Here is a 20,792-nt window from a genome sequence, read left to right on the forward strand (position 1 = left end):
GAACAGAGAAGTCGCACAAACCAATCCGTTTCTGGAAAGGGCGGGAGCTGGGCGAGGTCCCTGCGTTCCTGCCCCTGGAGCTGCAGCGACCAGCGACCAAGGCTGGAAGCCTGTATGCCCAGGGGGTCCGCGGAGTCTCGGGGTGGAGTCCTGCGTGCCTCCGGACCCTCCCGGGGCCTCCGCTCCGCCTCCCCTCGGGACTGTCCAGCCCCTGGACCTTTGTGTTCTGAATCCTGGGTCAATTTCTCCTTCTGGAGGCCGCTCTGAGGCTCTCCTGCTCTTGACTGCATCTCTCTCTCTGTTCCAGCCCTTGTCTGTGGATCACACTGAAGCTGTGTCCAGCTGCCTGGCACAAGCTTTGTTTCCTCTAGTCCGAAATTCTTTTCTATCTCCTGCTGTCTCTACTTGAGATTTCCAATCCCTTTGCCCCTATGCCTCACTCCCCGTCCCCCGACTCCGGAACCTGGGTCTGCATCCCATGAAACCCTTTCCCCCTGGAGGACACCTGGAGGACACTCAGGACAGAGATGGCGGCAGTGCCGGCTCTGTGGCCCTGGGGATTACACTTGCTTATGAGCCTGCTGTCCTTGGGATCTGGCCTGGACACACTAGAGGGTGAGTCCCCAGCAACATCTTTCCAACCCCATCTCCCTCCAAGAACACATCTACTCAGTCTTAGTTTGTTTTGATTTTTCCAGGACAGGGTTTCTCTGGCTGTCCTGGAACTTGCTCTGTAGACCGGGCTGGCCTTTAGAGATCCACCTGCCTCTGCTGGGACTAAAGGCGTGTGCCACCACCTCTGGCTTCTGTCTAGTCTTTATTGGAACTTGAAGGCTAGGATTAGCTCTCAAAAGGACTTTTCACCAGAAAAGAAAGGAAAAGAAAAAAAAAAAAAAAACTGTTAGATGAAGCGGTTTTTGTTTTTGTTTTTGTTTTTCTGTCTCTCAGCTCCCTAAGAGTTAAGGAGTTAGAAATGGAATGAACAGATGTTCTCCAACCCATTGCTGTTTATGAAGATGCAATCCCAGTAAAGTCCGAGTTTGAACCATAATGAGACTGTGAGAATTAGAGGTCTTTTCTAGGACCCCTGAATGATAAGGGGCAGGCTGGGACCAACAGCTGAACACCAGGCGTCCTTCGGCAACTTGACCTATTGTGCGGATTGGAGGCTGAGGCTGGAGAGGGAGCCCCAGGGCAGGTCTTGAACTCTAGCACCCCAGGCTTTAGTCCTGTTCCCCACCCTGGGGGTTCACCCACTGTGGGCAGAAGGGCTTCCTGAGAGAGGACTATGTCCTGTGTCGTCTAGGAAGTGTGAGCGGGACCATGTAGACCAAACTGCCCTCAGAGGCTTTGCCAGGGGCTACGTGAGAAACAGAAGCAGCCCATGAGGAAAGATTAAGTGTACCCCTCCCTCGTCTAGCCTGCCTTTGTCCTCCACACAGGGAGAGCTTGGGAACTCAGCACTCTGGAAGTGTGAAGGGTCCTAAGATGCTCTTCTAAGTGGAGCTTCCAAAGCCAACGCAGGAGGTTCCCTTTCCTATACAGTTATTACAGATGGACCGGGGCAAGGTGCCCTCTGAAAGGGGCCAATCACAGAAGATTTGCAGTGCATGCTGATCCACCTGAGCACCCTACCCCTGCCCCCTCTGTGCCAGGACACTGCACAGCAGATGCCAAGCAAGAGCACAGTTGTCAAAACAAAGCAGCAAGCCCGGCCGGGCCTTAGTGTTTAGTCACGGAGCACAGCTGTTGTTTCCCAGTGCAGCTCTACCTGAAGCTTGTCCTGAGGAAAGGCAGGAGTTAATCTGCAGAGGTCTTGGATTTGTTTTTCCAATGTCTCACATTAGGGGAGCTCTGGAGAGGCTAAGGCATGATGGGAAGTGGGCGCCTGAGGGAACCCCCCCACCTGCCTCAAAGAGCCTAATTGGCTTTCACGGAGGGAAGAGAAGTGTTTTTCCTTCTCATCCTTTTTGTGTACATACCTGCCTTGCCTAGTGTGTGCACAAGCATGTGGGGGGGGGGGGGGGGGGGGGAGGGTCGCGCACATCCAACAGCTAGTCAAGCATAGACCACAGAGAGAAGGCACAGGGGGCTAGGCTTTCCTGTCCCCCCAACCCATCCCAATTGTCCTTGACAAGCCCTGAGCCGGGGACAGGGCTGGCCTGTATGGGAGAATGTGGGATGTGGTACCAGTGTGTGATAGTTCTAGAGGGCCAGATGAGGAGAGAGGAGACAGACCTGGGTGTTAACCGGAAGCATTCAGATGTGTGTCTTCTATGAAGACCTGCACACTCTCCCTAAGAGCAAGTGGAGCCAAGCATCCAGCCCCTATAGGGAAATTAGCCTGAAGGCCTTGAGAACAGAAAGGTGAATGGACTGGGTCCCAAAGGAAAGGGTAGGTTTGGGATCCAGGTGTTCATGGCCCATAGTCCCCGAGTGTCCAGAAGTTCCAGTCCTGAACTGGGTACCACGGTAAATGCACACTTGACTTAGAACAGCCAGGACTTTGAAGAGCGTGGTGGAAATGTAAGCAGCCCTGCTGGACAGCACCACAGGTATGTATGTATCCCCACGACTTGCTGCTGAACTCAGGGTATTTTCTCCTAAAGGGGTAGTGGTGCAAGGCCAGAGAGCTTTGGAAAGAACAGGAGGCCCCAGGACTGTAGGCCAAAGACCTCAGGAGCCTTTCTGAGTTTGAGGCTGGAGACCTGAATGGGGACCAGTTTGTCTACACCCCAGAATGTAGAGGAAGTCAGGCTGAGGAAGTCAGATGAGGACCTTTGACAAGGAGGAACTATGGAATGTCCCTTCAAAAGCAAAAGAGTTAGGTACCAGGGGGCTGGCTCCCTGAGGACAGAGACAAAAGCTCAGTGCTCAGTACTCACTCACTCAGTGCTCACTCACTCAGTGCTCACTCACTCAGTACTCCTCACTCAGTACTCACTCACCCAGTGCTCACTCACTCAGTGCTCACTCAGTGCTCATTCACTCAGTGCTCACTTCTTCCCAGGAACAGTGTGCATTCACACTCTCAACAGTCACTGAACACCAATTTTGCATCAGGCCCCATACGTGAACTAGGATATAGCAGTGAGTTAAACAAAAATTCCTGCCCTTATGAGGCTTGCAATAAGCAAAATAAATAAGCAAATTATATGTAGGTTAGTTGGGCATTAAAGGGAAACTGGATATGGTACACAGACTCAGGAGACAGAGGCAGAAGGACAGAGTTCCAGGCTCCCGGAGCTACATAGTAAGATCCTGTCTCAAAACACCATGGACTGGGGATGTCGTTCAATGATGTGGTGTTGTTTGCCGAACCAGCACTGAACCCAGGGAAAGAGCAGGGGAGAGCGATTTAACAAGACAGTGGGAGAAGTCTTCACTGAGGTGACTTTAGAAGGTGGGGAGACCATGTAAGGGCACATGTTCTATTTACAGGAATAAAAGTCACAAAGACCCTAAGCCAGGAGTCTGACTGGCTTGTTTGGGAGAAAGCAGCTCTTCATTAGAGCACAGCTTGGTGCCGTCCATTCTGTGGACAGGGTTCCCGGTCTGCACTGTGCTCATTTGCCTGCCCACGTGTGTGCCTACAGTGTGCCCCAGCCTGGATATCCGCTCTGAGGTGACGGAGCTTCGTCGGCTGGAGAACTGCAGCGTGGTGGAGGGTCACCTGCAGATCCTTCTCATGTTTGCTGCCACTGGAGAGGACTTCAGAGGCCTCAGCTTCCCACGCCTTATGCAGGTCACAGACTACCTGCTGTTATTCAGAGTCTACGGCCTGGAGAGCCTTCGAGACCTCTTCCCCAACCTTGCTGTGATCCGAGGTACACGCCTCTTCCTGGGCTATGCCCTCATCATCTTTGAGATGCCCCACCTGCGGGACGTCGGCCTGCCATCGCTGGGGGCCGTGCTCCGTGGGGCTGTGCGTGTGGAGAAGAATCAAGAACTCTGCCACCTCTCCACCATCGACTGGGGCCTGTTGCAGCCTGCGCCTGGCGCCAACCACATTGTGGGGAACAAGCTGGGTGACGAGTGTGCTGATGTGTGCCCTGGTGTGCTGGGTGCTGCTGGTGAGCCCTGTTCAAGAACCACCTTCAGTGGGCACACTGACTATAGGTGCTGGACCTCCAGCCACTGTCAGAGAGGTGGGTATTTGTGAGGAACATGGCTGTAGCCACAGGGAGGCTGGGCTGTCCCACCTGATATTGTTTGGCTTTTGAGCCAACATATAATGTAGCCCAAGCTGGCCTGAAACTTGACACGTGGCTGAGGTTGGCCTTGAACACCTAGTTCATCTTTCTGTCTCTGTTTCCTAAGCGCTGGGACTACAGGTCTATGCCTGGCTTGCTGCCATTGTTTTTAAATAATTGCCCCTCCTGTGGGACAGGTACCTCATTATCCCATTTTCCAGGAAAGGAAACTGAAGTTTGGAGAATTAAATAACTGACGTGGCATCAGGCAGGCATAGAGTAGGTGAGGAGGGGGTTTGGGAAGAGGGGGTAGACACAAGTGGATAGAAGTCAGCCCAAGAAACTGTCCTCTGGGGCTGCAGCCAAGGATGCACCCCGGCGACCTGGGTTGACCTCTGCTCACTAGCCAGGCTCACCTGGCATCTCGGCCTCTGTCTCCTCTGAGCACCGATAGGGCGTAGGGAGGAGCCTGCACAGCATCAGAACAGAGCCAGGGTCATGGTATCAGTTCTGCACTCCCGGGAAAAGTGGTCTCAGCCCATGTGATCAAGGGGGGAGCTAGAAGCAATGAAACAGGAGAGATGGGGTGTTGAGGGCGGAAAGGAGGGGGATGGCATGGAAAGACCTGGGCAGGCAAGGCAAGCATGAGACCTAGGAAGTACACTCACGGAGGCAGAAGCAATGCAGAGGAGAAAATGGGGAAGTAAGACCTTCCAGAGGCCAGGAGCAGATCTGGGGGTCCCTAGCCCAGCCTTTCTCACACTGCTCAAGGTCTGTCCCCTCACCTCTAACCTCAACTCTGGGCAGGAGAATAACCAGATCCCTGCTGTATCAGCAGTGAGCTGCCTCCCTGTTGGCTGTAAACACAGCTGCTACATGTCCTCTCAATTTGTGTGCCATGTCAACAGGCCCTGGCTGGACCCACCTTGCCCTGGCCTAGCTGATCAGGAGTGGCCAGCTGGTTCCCCTTGGCACCATCCCAAGTCACCACAGGACAGCCTAGACAGGACAGCAGGCTGCAGAGCAGCCACCCTGATGGATAAGGTCACTGCTCCTGCCTGAGTTCTGGGACTCTCTTTTTTCTTTTTTTCTTTTTCTGGGAGAGGGTCTCTCTGCATAGCTTAGGCTGGACTGGAATGCACTTTGTAGACCAGGCTAGCCTCAGACTCACAGAGATCCATCAGCTTCTGCCTCCTAAGTGCTGGGATTGCAACACAGGCCAGCTTGAGTTCTGATACTCTCAAGGTGGAGCACAGAGAGAGGCCTCCTGCATGCCTTAGGGCATCCATGATGGAAGGAAACAGTCAGTAGTGTAATCTAAATCCAGAGATACCTAGTGCCAAGACGGTCATCTCAACATGGGGTGGGCCAGGGTGGGAAAAGGGCATCACTGAGGGGTTGCCGAGGGCCAGGTAAGGTCTTACAGCCCTCTGCCCGCAGTGTGTCCCTGCCCAGGCGGGCTGGCCTGCACAGCAGGCGGTGAGTGCTGCCACAGTGAATGTCTGGGAGGCTGCAGCCAGCCTGAAGATTCCCGTGCCTGTGTCGCTTGCCGCCATCTCTACTTCCAAGGAGCCTGCCTCCGGGCCTGCCCTCTGGGCACCTACCAGTATGAGTCCTGGCGCTGCGTCACCGCTGAGGTCTGTGCTCGTCTGCAGGAGGTGCCTGGGCGCACTGCCACCTTTGGCATCCACCAGGGCAGCTGCCTGGCCCAGTGCCCTCCAGGCTTCACCCGTAATGGCAGCAGGTAAGGAGGATACCCTTGGGGTTGTCGGAGGGCCCTGAGCAGTTTCATGGGACTGACCTCCAGCTCAGGGCTCAGGCTCTCGGCTTGTCCCGCCAGCATCTTCTGCCGCAAGTGTGAGGGGCTGTGTCCCAAAGAGTGCAAGGTTGGCACCAAGACCATTGACTCTATCCAAGCCACACAGGACCTGGTGGGCTGCACCCACGTGGAGGGGAGCCTCATCCTCAACCTTCGCCAAGGCTGTCAGTACTCTTCCTGCGCACGCCCTCCCTCCTACCTGCATGTGGCTTCCCCTCACCCAGGGTCCTATCCCTCGGGCCCTCCGGCTCCCTACCCTGTGGACCCATCACCGTCCACCCTGCTCCAGCCCTATATTCCTCATCCCCAGACAACCTGGAGCCAGAGCTTCAACGCAACCTGGGGCTGGTGGAGACCATCACTGGCTTCCTCAAAATCAAGCACTCGTTTGCACTGGTGTCCCTGGGCTTTTTCAAGAACCTCAAACTAATCCGGGGAGATTCCATGGTGGACGGGTAAGGGGTCAGAATCAGGCTGACCAGCCCCCTTTTTCCCCTCAGCCTTCTTGGAACAATGGTGAAGGGAATGAGTTCTGGAATTAGTTTGCTTGTAACTAACTAGCTGTGTGAGTTTGGGGAGGTTCCTTGACTTCTCTGGCCCTCGGGCTTTCCATCTGTAAAATGAAGCTCCTGCTCTGGGATTGGGCTTGCTCCCTGTGTTGTTGTGTGTGAAGTGCTGTCAACAGTGACTAGAACATAGTACATGCAACGACACTAGTTTCCCCGCTGTTCCCTAACGATGGGCCGTGATTGCATCACCCGATCAGTTTGGTTGCCGAGTGAACCTGACGGGGGTGTACAAACCATTCTTACCACCTAGCAACCAAGGCCCGCTCACAACGGAGCCAATATTCTTCAAAATGAAAAGAAGTTTAAATTGTCATCAGTCAAGTGGTTCCCCGTGGCTTCCTCTGTCTCCTGGCATATTATCGTGTCCCCCTAGCGGTACCCATACCCAAACTGGCCAGGCATAGCTTCTGTGTCCCCACAGCCAGTGCTGTTAATGTGAGATGAAGGAGGGAAGGGACAGACAAACGGCTGACCCGGCTTCACTGGCCAGTTTGGCAGAGGGAAGGTGGGTGAATTACAGGATGTCACATTCCTGGTCAGTGGCTCCTGAACCCCCTCGTGGATGTGAATGGACTACAGATTATACCTGTGCCCAGAGCAGCCTCTGCAGGGGAGCCCATGAGCCAGCCCCTCTCCTGCCCCAGCTCCTGCCACTCTGCAGAGCAAGGCACCCGGCTTTCTCCAGGAACTACACTCTCTACGTGCTGGATAACCAGAACCTGCAACAGTTGGGGCCCTGGGTGGCCGTGGGGCTCACCATTCCTGTGGGCAAAATGTACTTCGCCTTCAATCCACGCCTCTGCTTGGAGCACATATACCAACTGGAGGAGGTGACTGGGACCAGAGGACGACAGAGCAAAGCTGAGATCAACCCCCGCACCAATGGAGACCGTGCTGCCTGTAAGGCCCCGCCTAATCCACAGAGTGTACGCAGGGCAACGCACACGCACGCACGCACACACTGAGGGGGTCACCCAAGGGGGTGAGCAGCCATGGGCAGTGTCAGCACGAGCCTGTCCAGGCGTGCTTAGAACGGATGCTTTCCTTTTGCCCAGGCCAGACTCGCACTCTGCGCTTTGTGTTCAACCTGACTGAGGCCGACCGCATCCTGCTGCGCTGGGAACGCTATGAGCCGCTGGAGGCCCGGGACCTGCTCAGCTTCATCGTCTATTACAAGGAGTCGTGAGTAGAGAGTGGTGCCAGACAGAGGACCCTAATTTCTTCTTCCTTTCTTCCTTTCTTCCTTCCTTCTTCCTTCCTTCCTTCCTTCCTTCCTTCCTTCCTTCCTTCCTTCCTCCTTCCTTCCTTCCTTCCTTCCTTCCTTCCTTCCTTCCTTCCTTCCTTCCTTTCTTTTTCTTTGAGACAGGGTCTCACTATGTAAACTAGCTTCCAACTCTCAAAGATCTCCTGCCTGGATCCCAGCCTCCAAGAATGCTGGGATTCCAGGCCTGTGTGCTATGTAGAGTCCAATTATTTTCAAGACCAAACGAGGTGAGAGCATGGCCCAGGTGGGTTATGGACAGCCTGAAAGCTAGGACCCCCGAGGCAGATCCAGCCTGGATCTGCCTCACTTTCTCTGGTCCTCCATGCCTCAATTTCCCCTCAACAAGTGAAATAAAGAGCACTGCAGGATTTCTAAGAGCCCAAAAGATCATTTTGCTAGAAAAGCTTGGCTAATTAAGCTTCAATTCACTGTGCTAACGTTTTCTACTGACCACATACTCTTACCCCAGCAGCGGTTTGGGAAGTACCCACTAATCTGCCCACTTTTATGAGCATTTTTTAACGGTATTTCATTAAAGCCTGAAGCAGGAGAAGAGCAGGAACCAACCTTCCTTCCTTCCTCCTCCTCCTCCTCCTCCTCCTCCTCCTCCTCCTCCTCTTCTTTCTTCTTTCTTCTTCTTCTTCTTCTCCTTCTTCTTCTTCTTCTTCTTCTTCTTCTTCTTCTTCTTCTTCTTCTTCTCTCTCTCTCTGTCTCTGTCTCTCTGTCTCTGTCTCTCTCTGTCTCTCTCTGTCTCTCTGTCTCTGTCTCTCTGTCTCTGTCTCTCTCTCTCTGTCTCTCTCTCAAAATAAGACAGTGTCTCATGATATAGTCCTGGCTGTCCCAGAACTTTCTATAGACCAGGCTGGCCTTGAACTCACAGAGATCCACCTGCCTCTGCCTCCAAGTGCTGGGATTAAAGGCATGCACCACCACTGCCCAGCCCTTTCTTTCTCTGAACAGGGTCTTATGGATCCTGGCTGGCCTCAAACTCTGAACTTCTCCTGCTTTCAACCCCCAAGTGCCGCAGTTACAGAAGTGCATGGCACACCCTGTTTATGTGGTGCCAAGGATCAAACTCAGGATGTTGTGAATGTTAGTCAAACACTGTACCAACTAAGCTACACTCCAGCCCAGAATGGGCCATTTCTTTGGGGAGAGTGGATTGATTTTAGCAAGAGAGGTACCACAAGAAGGACTTCTCTCAAAACAAGTCTAAGATTCAGCAGGAAGCATCCCAGGCAAGCTTTTAAAAAGCACAATCATATGAACAGAATGAAGGAGGCTAAGACAAGAGAATCCTAAATTCACGGCCTGCATGGTCCGCCTAGTAAGATTTTGTCTCAAGACAAAAAATAGGAGGACTGGATATGGAGCTCAGTGGCGGGACGCTTGCCTAGCATGAGAGGCCCTGGTTCCGTCCCCAGAACCAGGGCGAGAGAGTCCCTTAGGAGAGAGAAGTGGATTTTTGATGGTGGGAGTGGGGAGTAGGAAGTGCTTGCCTTGGTAGACAGGGTCTGGACCACCCATGCCGGAGGGACTTCCTGCAAATTCCAGTTGAGAGGTTTTATTGCAGGACCAGCTCAGGGTCTGCTGGAATCAGGCAGAGAGCCCACAGAAGCGCGTGCTCAACCTGCGCAGGCTCTCCTAGGTCTCACTAGCAGGAGAATGTCTAATGTGGGGGATGGAGAGTGTGTTATATACAGATTCCTGAGCTTCACCCTGACAGTCTGAAGGTTAATGTCAGGCAAGGTCTAAGAACTGTAGTTGGTGTTTTTACTCTTTTTTAGAAGAATATTCTTTATTTTTTTAATTTAATTTTATTTTATGTGCATTAGAGTAAAAGTGTCAGATCCCTATCCTGTTTCTCTTTCACTACGTTTTGCCTCTGGGATTTTTACCTCTCTTTATTCTAAATATCTTTCTCCCCTTCTTACTCCATGGCTGGCTGGCTGGCTGGCTGTGTGGCTGGTGGCTTTGTGGCTGTGTGGCTGGCTGTGTGGCTGTGTGGCTGGCTGTGTGGCTGTGTGGCTAGTGGCTGGTGGCTGTGTGGCTGTGTGGCTGGCTGTGTGGCTGGTGGCTGGTGGCTGGCTGGCTGTGTGGCTGTGTGGCTGGCTGGCTGTGTGGCTGTGTGGCTGTGTGGCTGGCTGGCTGGTGGCTGGCCCCTGGCATCCTCCTCTCCTTCTCCTTGTCTTGCTCCTGGCTCACTTCCCTAGATTTCTCCTCCTATTTTTTCTTTCTGCCCACCAGCCCCACCCATTTCTCTCTCCTGCCCAGCTATTGGCTGTTCAGCTCTTTGTTAGACAGACCATTTAGGTGTTTTAGACAGGCACAGTAACACAGCCTCACAGAGTTAAACAAATGCCACATAAAAGAACACAACACATCTTTGCATCATTAAACAAATATTCCACAGCATAAACAAATGTAACACATCTCCAGCTAATATTCCACAACAATGAACCTGCATTTCTAACAAGCTCCTAACTGAAGCTGAGACTGCTGACTCATGGGCCCCGCTTCAAGGAGTTGCTGACATGGCGGCAGTGTGAATTCCTCCCCACCTATGTTCATGCAGTTCACAACCTACATAACTATGCACAACTGCCTCTAGGCGCTAAGAGCAGAGAACTTAGGGTTCTTGAGGAAGCCCCCCACCAACAGCATCACTGCTTTATTGTATGACGATCATGTGCTCCCTCAGAGGCAGACACTGAGAATCCTGGTCCAATTCTGGTTTTGACCCAGACCTACTCAGTGTGTCATACATATCTCATGAGGCACCTGCCCTCATGGTGCCCACTCTGTAACCCCATACCAGCTCCTGAATCATCCTGCCTCTGAGTTCCAGCAGGAACAGGCACTTTGAGCCAGACCCCAAGCATCTCCTCATCTCACTCGACCTACCTCATTTCTGTCCATGGGGCCAGTGAGGCAGCTCAGTGGGTAGGGTGGGTTTTGCTGCACAAGCTTGAGGAACTTGAGGTTAGGTCCCCAGGACTCACATAAAATCCAGGTGTGCTGGCCAGGCAGCTTAGCACAAAGAGAAAGCTCCAGGTTCAGTGACAGGCCCTATCTCAAAATATAAGGTAGAGAGTGATTGAGGAAGACATTTCAACATCAACCCCCAGTCTCCACACATCTGCACCAGTGTACCGGTGAGGACATCCCCACATGTACACCATCACACACACACACACACACACACACACACACACACACACACACACACACAGAGAGAGAGATGGTTGGGGGGGAGTTGTGTCCCTGGCTCAACATAATTTCACCCCTCTGCCTCCTATCAAAGAAACAGATATGAACATGGATGCCTCATGGTACCCCAAAACCTGATGATGTCCTCCACACAGTTCTTATTCTCTTTGAACAGGAACCAGCCCTCCTTGTACCCCTAAAACCTATGGCATCTCTCCAAGGCTTCCCTCTGGTCCAGCCCCCAAAGTCTGCCTCAATTATCCCTTAAGGCAGTGGGTGTTGGCTTTGGAGATCTACTTTTAAGACAAGAGAGATAGCCTGGTGTGGTAGCGCAGATCTTTAATCCCAGCACTCAGGAGGCAGAGACAGGTGGATCTCTGAGTTCAAGGCTGGCCTGGTCTACATAGGAAGTTCTAGGACAGAATGAAAGTCAGAAACCCACCGCTAGAAAGGTGTTTCTAGAAACATAAACACATGCAGGGCTGTGCCTGTAGTCTGGGAGGCCCACAGACTTCCAAAGTCAGTTCAGGGACCTTGGCTAAGACACTGCTCATTGGAGTGGTGGTGCAGGCCTATAATCGTGGGAAACACTCATGAGGCCAAAGCAGGAGGGCCGGTTCAAGACTAGACTGGAGCCAGGCGGTGGTGGCGCACGCCTTTAATCCCAGCACTCGGGAGGCAGAGCCAGGCAGATCTCTATGAGTTCAAGGCCAGCCTGGTCTACAAAGTGAGTTCCAGGAAAGGCACAAAGCTACACAGAGAAACCCTGTCTCGAAAAACAAAACAAAACAACAACAACAACAAAAAAGACTAGACTGGGCTACTTGGAAATACTCTCTAAAACAGACCAAAACAAAACAAAAGCAGATTGTTCTGCCCTCGGCAAGAGAGTGCTCTCCCAGTCCTGGCTCCAGGTAAACTCACTAGAAATGAGAATGAGCTGCTTGGTTGCCCACATCCACTTTCCAGGTTTTGTTTTAATACAATTCAAACCTTTTTTTTTTTTTTTGGCTATTCTCATTAGGACAAAAGCTCAATAATTCCTGCTAAGGATGAGGGATACTTCCTTATAATTTGTAATGTGTGGCAGGATCATAAGCCCCGCAGGGTAGGTGTATTCACATGCAGAGTGCAGAAATGGCAATGATAGTCCTGCAGAGTGGGGGAGGGTTGGTTAGAGCCCAGAGATGGATATCCCCCAGCACTGGGGATGGGGGATTCAGTCCATTCCAGAATGCCACAGAACACGTGGGCCCAGATGCCTGTGGAACCCAGAGCTGGAACCTGTTGGATGTGGAACTACCCCTCAGCCGCACCCAGGAGCCAGGAGTGACCCTAGCCCCCCTCAAGCCCTGGACACAGTATGCCGTGTTCGTGCGGGCCATCACACTGACCACCGCCGAGGACAGCCCCCATCAAGGAGCCCAGAGCCCCATTGTCTACCTTCGAACACTGCCTGCAGGTGAGCTGAGGGTTCCAGAATGAGATGCCTGAATCCTAGTGAAGAAGATAAGGGCGACCAGACACAGGGAGAACCCTATGAGGACAGGAGGTCAGATTCTTCGGCACTACAAAGAATTCTCTGAGCCTTGGGGGAGGCTGGGGTTGGACTTGCAATAGCTGAGTGAACTCTAAGGCCTGTGAAGGATTTAGAGAACTAAAACCTGGATTCTGCACTCCTGTATGACAATATTGCCTCCCCAGGGTTAGGGCCACGGCACAGTCGGGAGAGTGCTTGCCTCCCATGAATGAAGCCCTCAGTTTTATCCATCCTGTTTTCTGGAACAGAGAAAGGACAGAATGATTTCTAAAGAAGGAGGGCTGAAAGTCACAGATATATGCCTCTGGAAAAGGAGGGTGGATGCAAAGACAGGGGCTCATTATCACACAGTGTTTGGAAGGGGCCCCACCTCTGAGCGTCACCCTCTTCACAATCATAGCACCCACCGTGCCCCAAGATGTCATCTCCACGTCCAACTCCTCTTCACACCTACTGGTGCGCTGGAAGCCGCCGGTCCAGCGCAACGGAAATATCACCTACTACCTGGTGCTGTGGCAGCGGCTAGCCGAGGACGGGGACCTCTACATCAATGATTACTGCCACCGCGGTGCGCTGGGGGTGTCTCAGGCCGGGGGTACTCAGCAGTGGCAGGTGGACCACTGTCCTGACTTCTCTCTTCACCATGGCCACAGGTCTGCGGCTGCCCACCAGCAGCCACGACGCACGCTTCAACCGTGAAGACCCGGCGCTGGAGGCTGAGCCTGAGCAAGGCTGCTGTCCTTGCCAGCACTCACCTCCTGGGCAGGCCCTGCCCGCACTGGAGGCGCAAGAGGTCACGTTCCAGAAAAAGTTTGAAAACTTCCTACACCATGCCATCACCATCCCGAAGTGCGAACCTGGCGGGGAGGGCCTGGGGGGCGGTAGCTGGAGAGGGTGGGACTTTGTGGGCGGGGCCTGTTACGGTGTGGGCCTGGCCTTGGCGTGGGCGGATTTGGAGGCGGGGCGCATTGGCAGAGCGCACTGGAGCTGAGAGGTCCCCTGGCTTCACCAGGTCCCCATGGAAAGTAACATCTATTAGCAAGAGCCCCCAAAGGTGAGCTGGGACGGGAGCGGGGCGCGGGGTGGGGGTGGGGGGGCGGACGAGGCTCTGGGAACAGGCCTTCTGGCTCTGACCCATCGCATTTCCAGGGACTCGGAGAGGCACCGCCGGGAAGCTGGGCCTCTCAGACTAGGGAACAGCAGTTCGGATTTTGAGATTCAGGAGGACAAGGTTCCCCGGGAGCGAGCGGTGCTGGGCGGCTTGAGGCACTTCACAGAATACAGGATTGACATCCACGCCTGCAACCACGCGGCACACACCGTGGGCTGCAGTGCCGCCACTTTCGTCTTTGCACGCACCATGCCGCACAGTAGGTGCCCCTCACACCTTGCCCCCCCCACACACACACACACACACTACTGACTCCAAGAACTGCCCAGTCAGTGCTCTGTAACCAGCAGGTTTACCTTCCCACTAATCGCAGAGCCTCGCTCTGTTCACCGTTCCCAGTTCCCATGATTGTGGGACTTCTCCAACCTTCCCAGTGGGGCCCAGTTTAGCCCGGGTCGGAACGCGAACAAGAGGAACTGCTTGTGGCCTATTTGCCAGATGCCTCCTCCTGCAGGAGAGGCCGATGTCATCCCAGGGAAGGTGGCCTGGAAGGCAGCTGGCAGGAGCAGCGTCATCTTGCATTGGCTTGAGCCACCTGACCCCAATGGGCTCATCCTCAAGTACGAAATCAAGTACCGCCGCCTGGGAGAGGTACGTGCCCAGGCACCCTATCCCAGTCTGGGTCCGCACCTCCACTCCCTTCCCAGCCTGCTGTCTGTCTGTGCTGCCTGCAGGAGGCCACAGTGCTTTGTGTGTCCCGGCTTCGATATGCCAAAGTTGGTGGGGTCCAGCTGGCTCTGCTGCCCCCTGGAAACTACTCTGCTAAAGTCCGGGCCACCTCACTGGCTGGCAATGGCTCCTGGACAGACGGTGTTGCCTTCTACATCACTGGTCCAGGTAAGACAGACTTGCTTCCCAGTCTGCCCAGCCTGCCTCTGCCTACCGTCAGCCCTGCCCATCACCTTTCTCCACTGTTGCCAGAGAAGCAGCTTCCACCCTAACCTGTCCCTTCTTCCCACCCTCCACCACCAGAGGAAGAGGATGCTGGGGGACTGCGCATCCTCCTCACCGCCACCCCTGTGGGGTTCATGCTGCTCATCATGCTTGCTGCCCTGGGTTTCTTCTACAGCAAGAAGAGGTGAGGACAAGTCCCACATATCTCCACCCTCTCCTCCCCCTTAGCCCTCTCACAGGGACAGCACACTCAGAGGATAATAGTTTAGACAACAGAAAGGACTTCCTTAAAGACAATAACTCTTGCCCTGGAAGGCATAGAGGAGACGTACCCCTTAGCTAGGGTGACAATTCATCTTTGCTTTGTATCCTGAGAAACACCTTGGTGTGGGCACATGGGGACTAGTGGTCACCATACCATTAGCTCAAACTGAGAAAAAAAATCAAGTTGGTCTGCTATGACAAGAGGAAACAACCCTAGGATGTGCCTCTACGGATGTCACCAAATCCCTCTGGGGCTGAGCACAAGGGGGCCCACTGAGAGAGGACCCCTCCCCTCTATCTACCCCTGGCTCCACCTACCCCCAGCCTATTTGATCCCAGGACTAGGACCACAGGCAGCTTGGAAATGCTGGTGTGTTCATTTTCCCTTATCTATTGCCTCCCATTGCAGAAACCGCACACTGTACACGTCTGTGAACCCAGAGTATTTCAGTGCTTCCCACAGTAAGTCCAGGGGCACGGTGGCCTGGGAAAGGGGGCAGGAGAGCAGAGCTCCGGGGGCCTTCATGGAGACGGTTGCTTTGAGAACAGAGCACTTCAGAAGAGAAGTCAAGGGCTCTGTGTCTGTATTTCAGAAGGGCACCTGAAATGACTTTGCAGCCTTCGGTGAAGAAACATTACCTTAATTTGATGGTCTGGGGGTGATGGCTTGGAAGATGGTTCAGTGGGTAAAGGTGCTTCTTCCCAAGCATGAGTACCCGAGTCTGAATACCCAGCACCCACATAAAAAGTTGGGGATCACTGTGCATGACTGTAACCCCAGCATTGGTTGTAGAAACAGGCAAGGATCCCCCAGAACTTCTTGGCCCTCCAGCCTGGTCAGAGCATAGAGCTTCCAGTTCCATGGGAGACCCTGTACCAGTTCAATAACTCAGCAGATACACTTGCACACACACACACACACACACACACACACACACACACACACACACAAAAGCACGAAAGCTGAGGAGGTGATTCACTATTAAAATGTTTGCTATGGCAGTTAAGAGCACCAGCTGCTCTTGCAGAGGACCTGGGTCCTGTTCCTAGCACCCCCAGGGCAGCTCACAGCTGTCTGTAATTATGGTTTCAAAACTCCTATGCTTTCTTCTGCCTTCAAGGACACCAGGCACACATGTGGCACATGGACATATATGCAGGCAAAAAACCCATACACAGAAATAATGTATAAGAATATAATAATAAAAATGTTCTCCACACAAGGGTGAGGCCTCCAGATTGCTCGGATCCTCAGAAATCTTCATAGATGCTACACGGGCATAGTGGCCCACAGGTAATTCCAGCCTCAGAAGGTGGAGACAGGGATTCCCAGAGCAAACTGGCTAGAACTAGGCATATTGGTGGGCTCTGGTTTTGGTCAAGAGTCCCTGCCTCAGTGAGCAAGGTAGAAGAGCAATTGGCAATGATTTCTGACATCAACCTGTGGTTTCCACATGTCCTTACCTGTGTATGCACAACACACACGCACACACGTGCACACACACACGTGCACACACACACACACAAACACATATACAAACCATACACACGTACACAAACACACACGCGCACGCATGCACACACAAACACATCCATACACACACACACACCATGCACACATGAAAAAAAGAACAACTGCCCTCATTTGAACAACAGTTCACTGGTTTTTTTTTTTTCTCCTACCAAGGAAGCCAGCATAAAGCTGACACTGATAGGAATCTATAGTGACTTAAATGTTGACGCGTGAATGATCTTTAGAAAAGTCGCTCTCTTTTCACATTAAAGTTGGATAATAGCTTTAAGGGAAAAAAAAAAAAAAGAGTCCAGAGGCAGGTGAAGGCAGGACAGAGGGAGGCATTCCTGCCCCTGACACGTGTCTCCTCTCAGTGTATGTCCCTGATGAGTGGGAGGTGCCTCGGGAGCAAATATCCATCATCCGGGAGCTGGGCCAAGGCTCTTTCGGGATGGTCTATGAGGGGCTGGCCCGAGGGCTTGAAGGTGGGAAGGAGTCTACACCTGTAGCCCTGAAGACAGTCAATGAGCTGGCCAGCGCACGGGAGCGAGTGGAATTCCTCAAGGAAGCATCAGTCATGAAGGCATTCAAGTGCCACCATGTGGTAAGGGCTTAACTGGGGCAATGGTGATGTGGGAGGAGCCAAGGGTCTGAAATGAGGTCAGGCTTGGGACTGCAGTTAAAATTCTAACAAGAACAGAGTCAAATCTAGAGCTGAGATCAGTCAAGGTCGGGGCACAGTATTGGGTGTGCAGAGAGTTAATTGGGTCTCAATTGGAATCAAGATCAGAGCTGGGCCAAGTTCATGGTTGGGATGATAACCAGATATGATCAGGGTTAGGAGTTAAAGTAAGGGTAACTTTTAAGGTCAGAATTAGGACTGCAGCTGTAGCAGGGGTGGACTATAATCACAGAAAGCCAAGGTTTTGACCACGTGGATCAAAGAGAGATCTACGACAAAGATCTTTGTCATACCAGGTTCGTCTCCTGGGTGTGGTGTCTCAGGGCCAGCCAGCTCTAGTCATCATGGAGTTAATGACCCGTGGGGACCTCAAGAGCCATCTCCGATCTCTGAGACCTGAGGCAGAGGTTGGAACAAGGAAGATCCTGAGCCATATGAGGTTGGGGAATTCAGAAGAAGTTGGGCATCGTGTGGGTGAGGGGCAGTCCTTCACCAGCCCCTCTCTTGCCTGTAGGACAACCCTGGCCTCCCGGAGCCAGCACTCAGTGACATGATACAGATGGCTGGAGAGATAGCAGATGGCATGGCCTACCTTGCTGCCAACAAGTTTGTGCACCGGGACCTGGCAGCCCGCAACTGCATGGTGTCCCAGGATTTCACCGTCAAAATTGGTGGTACAGTGGTTCCCAGGGACACGAGGGAAGCCTGAAGGTAGAGAGTCTCCCCCGAAGCTAGCCATGGGAGACCAGGCCTGACTCACAGGCTTGACAGGCTAGCTCTCCAGTCCCTATCTCAGTCTCCATGTCCAAGAGCAAGGGTGACCTCCAGGATCCCCTGAGCTCACATATTCCAGGACGCTTGGAGACTAGAGGTGGATAGGTTTGGGGACTGTCTTCCAGGGGAACCGGTGCATGACTCCCACACCCCCAAACTCTTACTTTGCAGACTTTGGGATGACCCGGGACGTGTATGAGACAGACTATTACCGTAAGGGCGGGAAGGGGCTGCTGCCTGTGCGCTGGATGGCCCCTGAGTCCCTCAAAGATGGAATCTTCACCACTCACTCGGATGTCTGGTAGGGTCTGGCAGGAGCAGAGGGTTCCAGGGATGTGCCAGTGGCATCTGGGAAGGGCCTGGGACACTTCCTGGCTGGGTGCTGGATTTAGGCTGTCCATCATGTGCTCCAGGTCCTTCGGTGTGGTGCTCTGGGAGATTGTGACCTTGGCTGAACAACCATACCAGGGTCTCTCAAATGAGCAGGTGCTCAAATTTGTCATGGACGGTGGCGTACTGGAGGAGCTGGAGGACTGTCCGCTTCAGCTGTGAGTCGTCCCTGCCGCCCACCCTTCTTCATCTCTGCTCTGTGCTCACCACCCGGGATTCCAACCCAGCTCTCCGGAAGCTTCTACTCACTGATTCCCGGTTCTCTAGTTGTTTGTTTGTTTTTGTTTTTTGGTAGACCAGGCTGGCCTCAAACTCAGAGATCCGCCTGCCTCTGCCTCCTGAGTGCTGGGGTTAAAGGTGTGTGCCACCGCTGCCCGGCTATACTCCCAGTTCTTAACTCACCTCCGTTCCTCACGTATTCCCCCCTCGTCCCTTCCTTCCACCAACTGATACTCATAGTGTAGGAGGCAGAGCTGCATCTAATCCCACCTCACCCTCACCAGACAGGAGCTGATGTGCCTCTGCTGGCAGCGCAGTCCACGCCTGCGTCCCACCTTCGTCCACATCCTGGATCGCATACAGGATGAGCTCCGGCCCTCTTTCCGACTCTGTTCCTTCTACTACAGCCCAGAGTGCCAGCGGGGCCAGGCCTCCTTGCTGCCTACTGAGACAGAGCCTGACTCCCCACCAACCTCAAATGGAGCTTCAGAGTACAGGCGCCCAAATGGGGACCCAGGACACTGAGAGTTACCCATTCCCCACCTGACTGGCCGAGAAGACAGAACCCAACCCTTATAGCCTTGTGTTCACCTCTCACCCTGAATCTCCCTCAGGCAGGTCAAGAATTAGCCCGGCACTAGTAGAGAACAGGAGCCAGAGAAGGAGGCGTCTCTGAACGGACTCACAGAGATAGCCTGTGGGAAAGCATGAGAGCCCACAGCAGGAGAGGCTCAGACCAGAGCAGGAGTCCTGTCCTCGGAGTGAGACACTGTCCAGACTGAGGAAGCTAGTCCACCAGAGGCAGAGACACACTCCCTCCAACTTTGGGGGTTTCATCAACAGTTTGAAAGCAAATGAGTGGCCAGAGGCAGGCCTGGAGATCTCTCTACTCACTTTGGGGCCTGGAGACAAGTATGCATATCACTGTCCCCTTCCCCTGTGTTCATCACCCTCCTCTGCCCCACAGACCAGGACAAAGCTGGAACCCTAGGATCCTGAGCAAGTGGGTTCCCACTGGTCCTCACTCCCCCCCCTGCTCTGCCCAGGGACCCCAAGCTTGGTGATCCTTGCTCTCTTCCCTCAAGGGCATCCCCTGATGCACATGCTCCCCCTTTCCAGTTGTCTCCTGGATTGCTAGCCCTGGATACTAAGGCCACGCAAGCCTCGCCTTCCTCTCTCCCATCTCCCACCCCAGCCCTCCCAGAAAGACTGGGAGACACAATAAATACTGAGGTCTGTTTGTACTCTGGTCCCAGACAACGTATTATCTCTCCATCGACAGTGTCAACTCTGGATAGACTTCCTCTCCTTCTGAAGGTGGCAATTCAGGATAAATACACTGCTATGAAACATTACCTCCATGAGGACCCCAGCAGCCAGGATTGCCACCACAGTGACACAGAACAGTCTTGTCATTATGGAACTCTCATGGCTGAGACCCTAGAGAACCCTCTGTATCCGGCCTCTCAGAATCAACCCGTCCTCAGCCCCCACCCCATCTACATTTTGTCCATTACTGTATCTGGCCAATGGGCAGGCTTCCAGAAGCTCACAGGATGGACTTTGACTGGCCAGAACATGGAGTAGAGAGGGGCCCTGATGACACTACCTGTCCCCGCTAGTGCCCTAGCCAAGGCAGGGGACACACACCTGAGCAGGTTCTGTGGCAGGCTCCCTCCCAGGATTCTGGGAGCCCAGCATGCCAGCTTCTGTCCTGTATGCCTTTGAAGGGTGCTAAAGTTGCACAGGGAGTCAGTCCAGGCTTCTATGTCAAAACCGGGACCTCAGAGCTTTTTAGCACCCTGCACCCAGGCTGATGCACCGCACCCCCCTCCACTGGAGCAGGCATGCACATAGTACTGCAGCATATAAGGAAGCCACAGAACCATCAAAACAGGACCTGAGTGGGGCAGGTGGTGAGCTGTGTGAAGCCATATCTGGTTCCATAGCTATCCTGTTTCCTTGAGACTCTAGTTCCCTGGGGTACGGAGTGTGAGGGTGTTGACTCCCAACCCTTGCCTGGCATTGTGACTGAACCAACACTGACCCCTAATGGTTGCTACCAGAACTGCATCTATCTTGGTTATATAGTGAGCTCTGGTCCAGCCTGAGCTACAGAGCAAGCCTGTCTTATAAGCAACAAAATAAACAGACAAGTAAATAGCCAACCAACCTGGACCCGGAACCTGCACACTCACACAGCACACAGATACATAGCAGTATCCATCAGCCCCTCGCACCCATGCTCCCAACCTCCTGTGCTGGACAGCACATGCTCAGGATACCATGG

General features: G+C 53.4%; 1 protein-coding gene across 1 annotated transcript; it reads left to right on the plus strand.

Annotated features, from left to right (window-relative positions):
* Positions 1-386: 386 nt before the first annotated feature.
* On the plus strand, positions 387-19,729 carry Insrr (insulin receptor related receptor). The gene is made up of 22 exons (XM_036190489.1): positions 387-615; positions 3,597-4,148; positions 5,634-5,937; positions 6,034-6,176; positions 6,323-6,467; positions 7,267-7,481; positions 7,637-7,763; positions 12,279-12,517; positions 12,996-13,163; positions 13,249-13,444; positions 13,608-13,649; positions 13,745-13,965; positions 14,221-14,357; positions 14,441-14,603; positions 14,739-14,844; positions 15,334-15,386; positions 16,812-17,041; positions 17,416-17,526; positions 17,634-17,793; positions 18,065-18,194; positions 18,307-18,441; positions 18,787-19,729. Exons 1-22 carry the CDS (start codon positions 528-530, stop codon positions 19,025-19,027), a joined length of 3,906 nt encoding a protein of 1,301 aa, XP_036046382.1. The 5' UTR covers positions 387-527; the 3' UTR covers positions 19,028-19,729.
* Positions 19,730-20,792: the final 1,063 nt, after the last annotated feature.

Source organism: Onychomys torridus, chromosome 6, assembly GCF_903995425.1.
Source record: "Onychomys torridus chromosome 6, mOncTor1.1, whole genome shotgun sequence".
Lineage (NCBI taxonomy): Eukaryota > Metazoa > Chordata > Mammalia > Rodentia > Cricetidae > Onychomys > Onychomys torridus.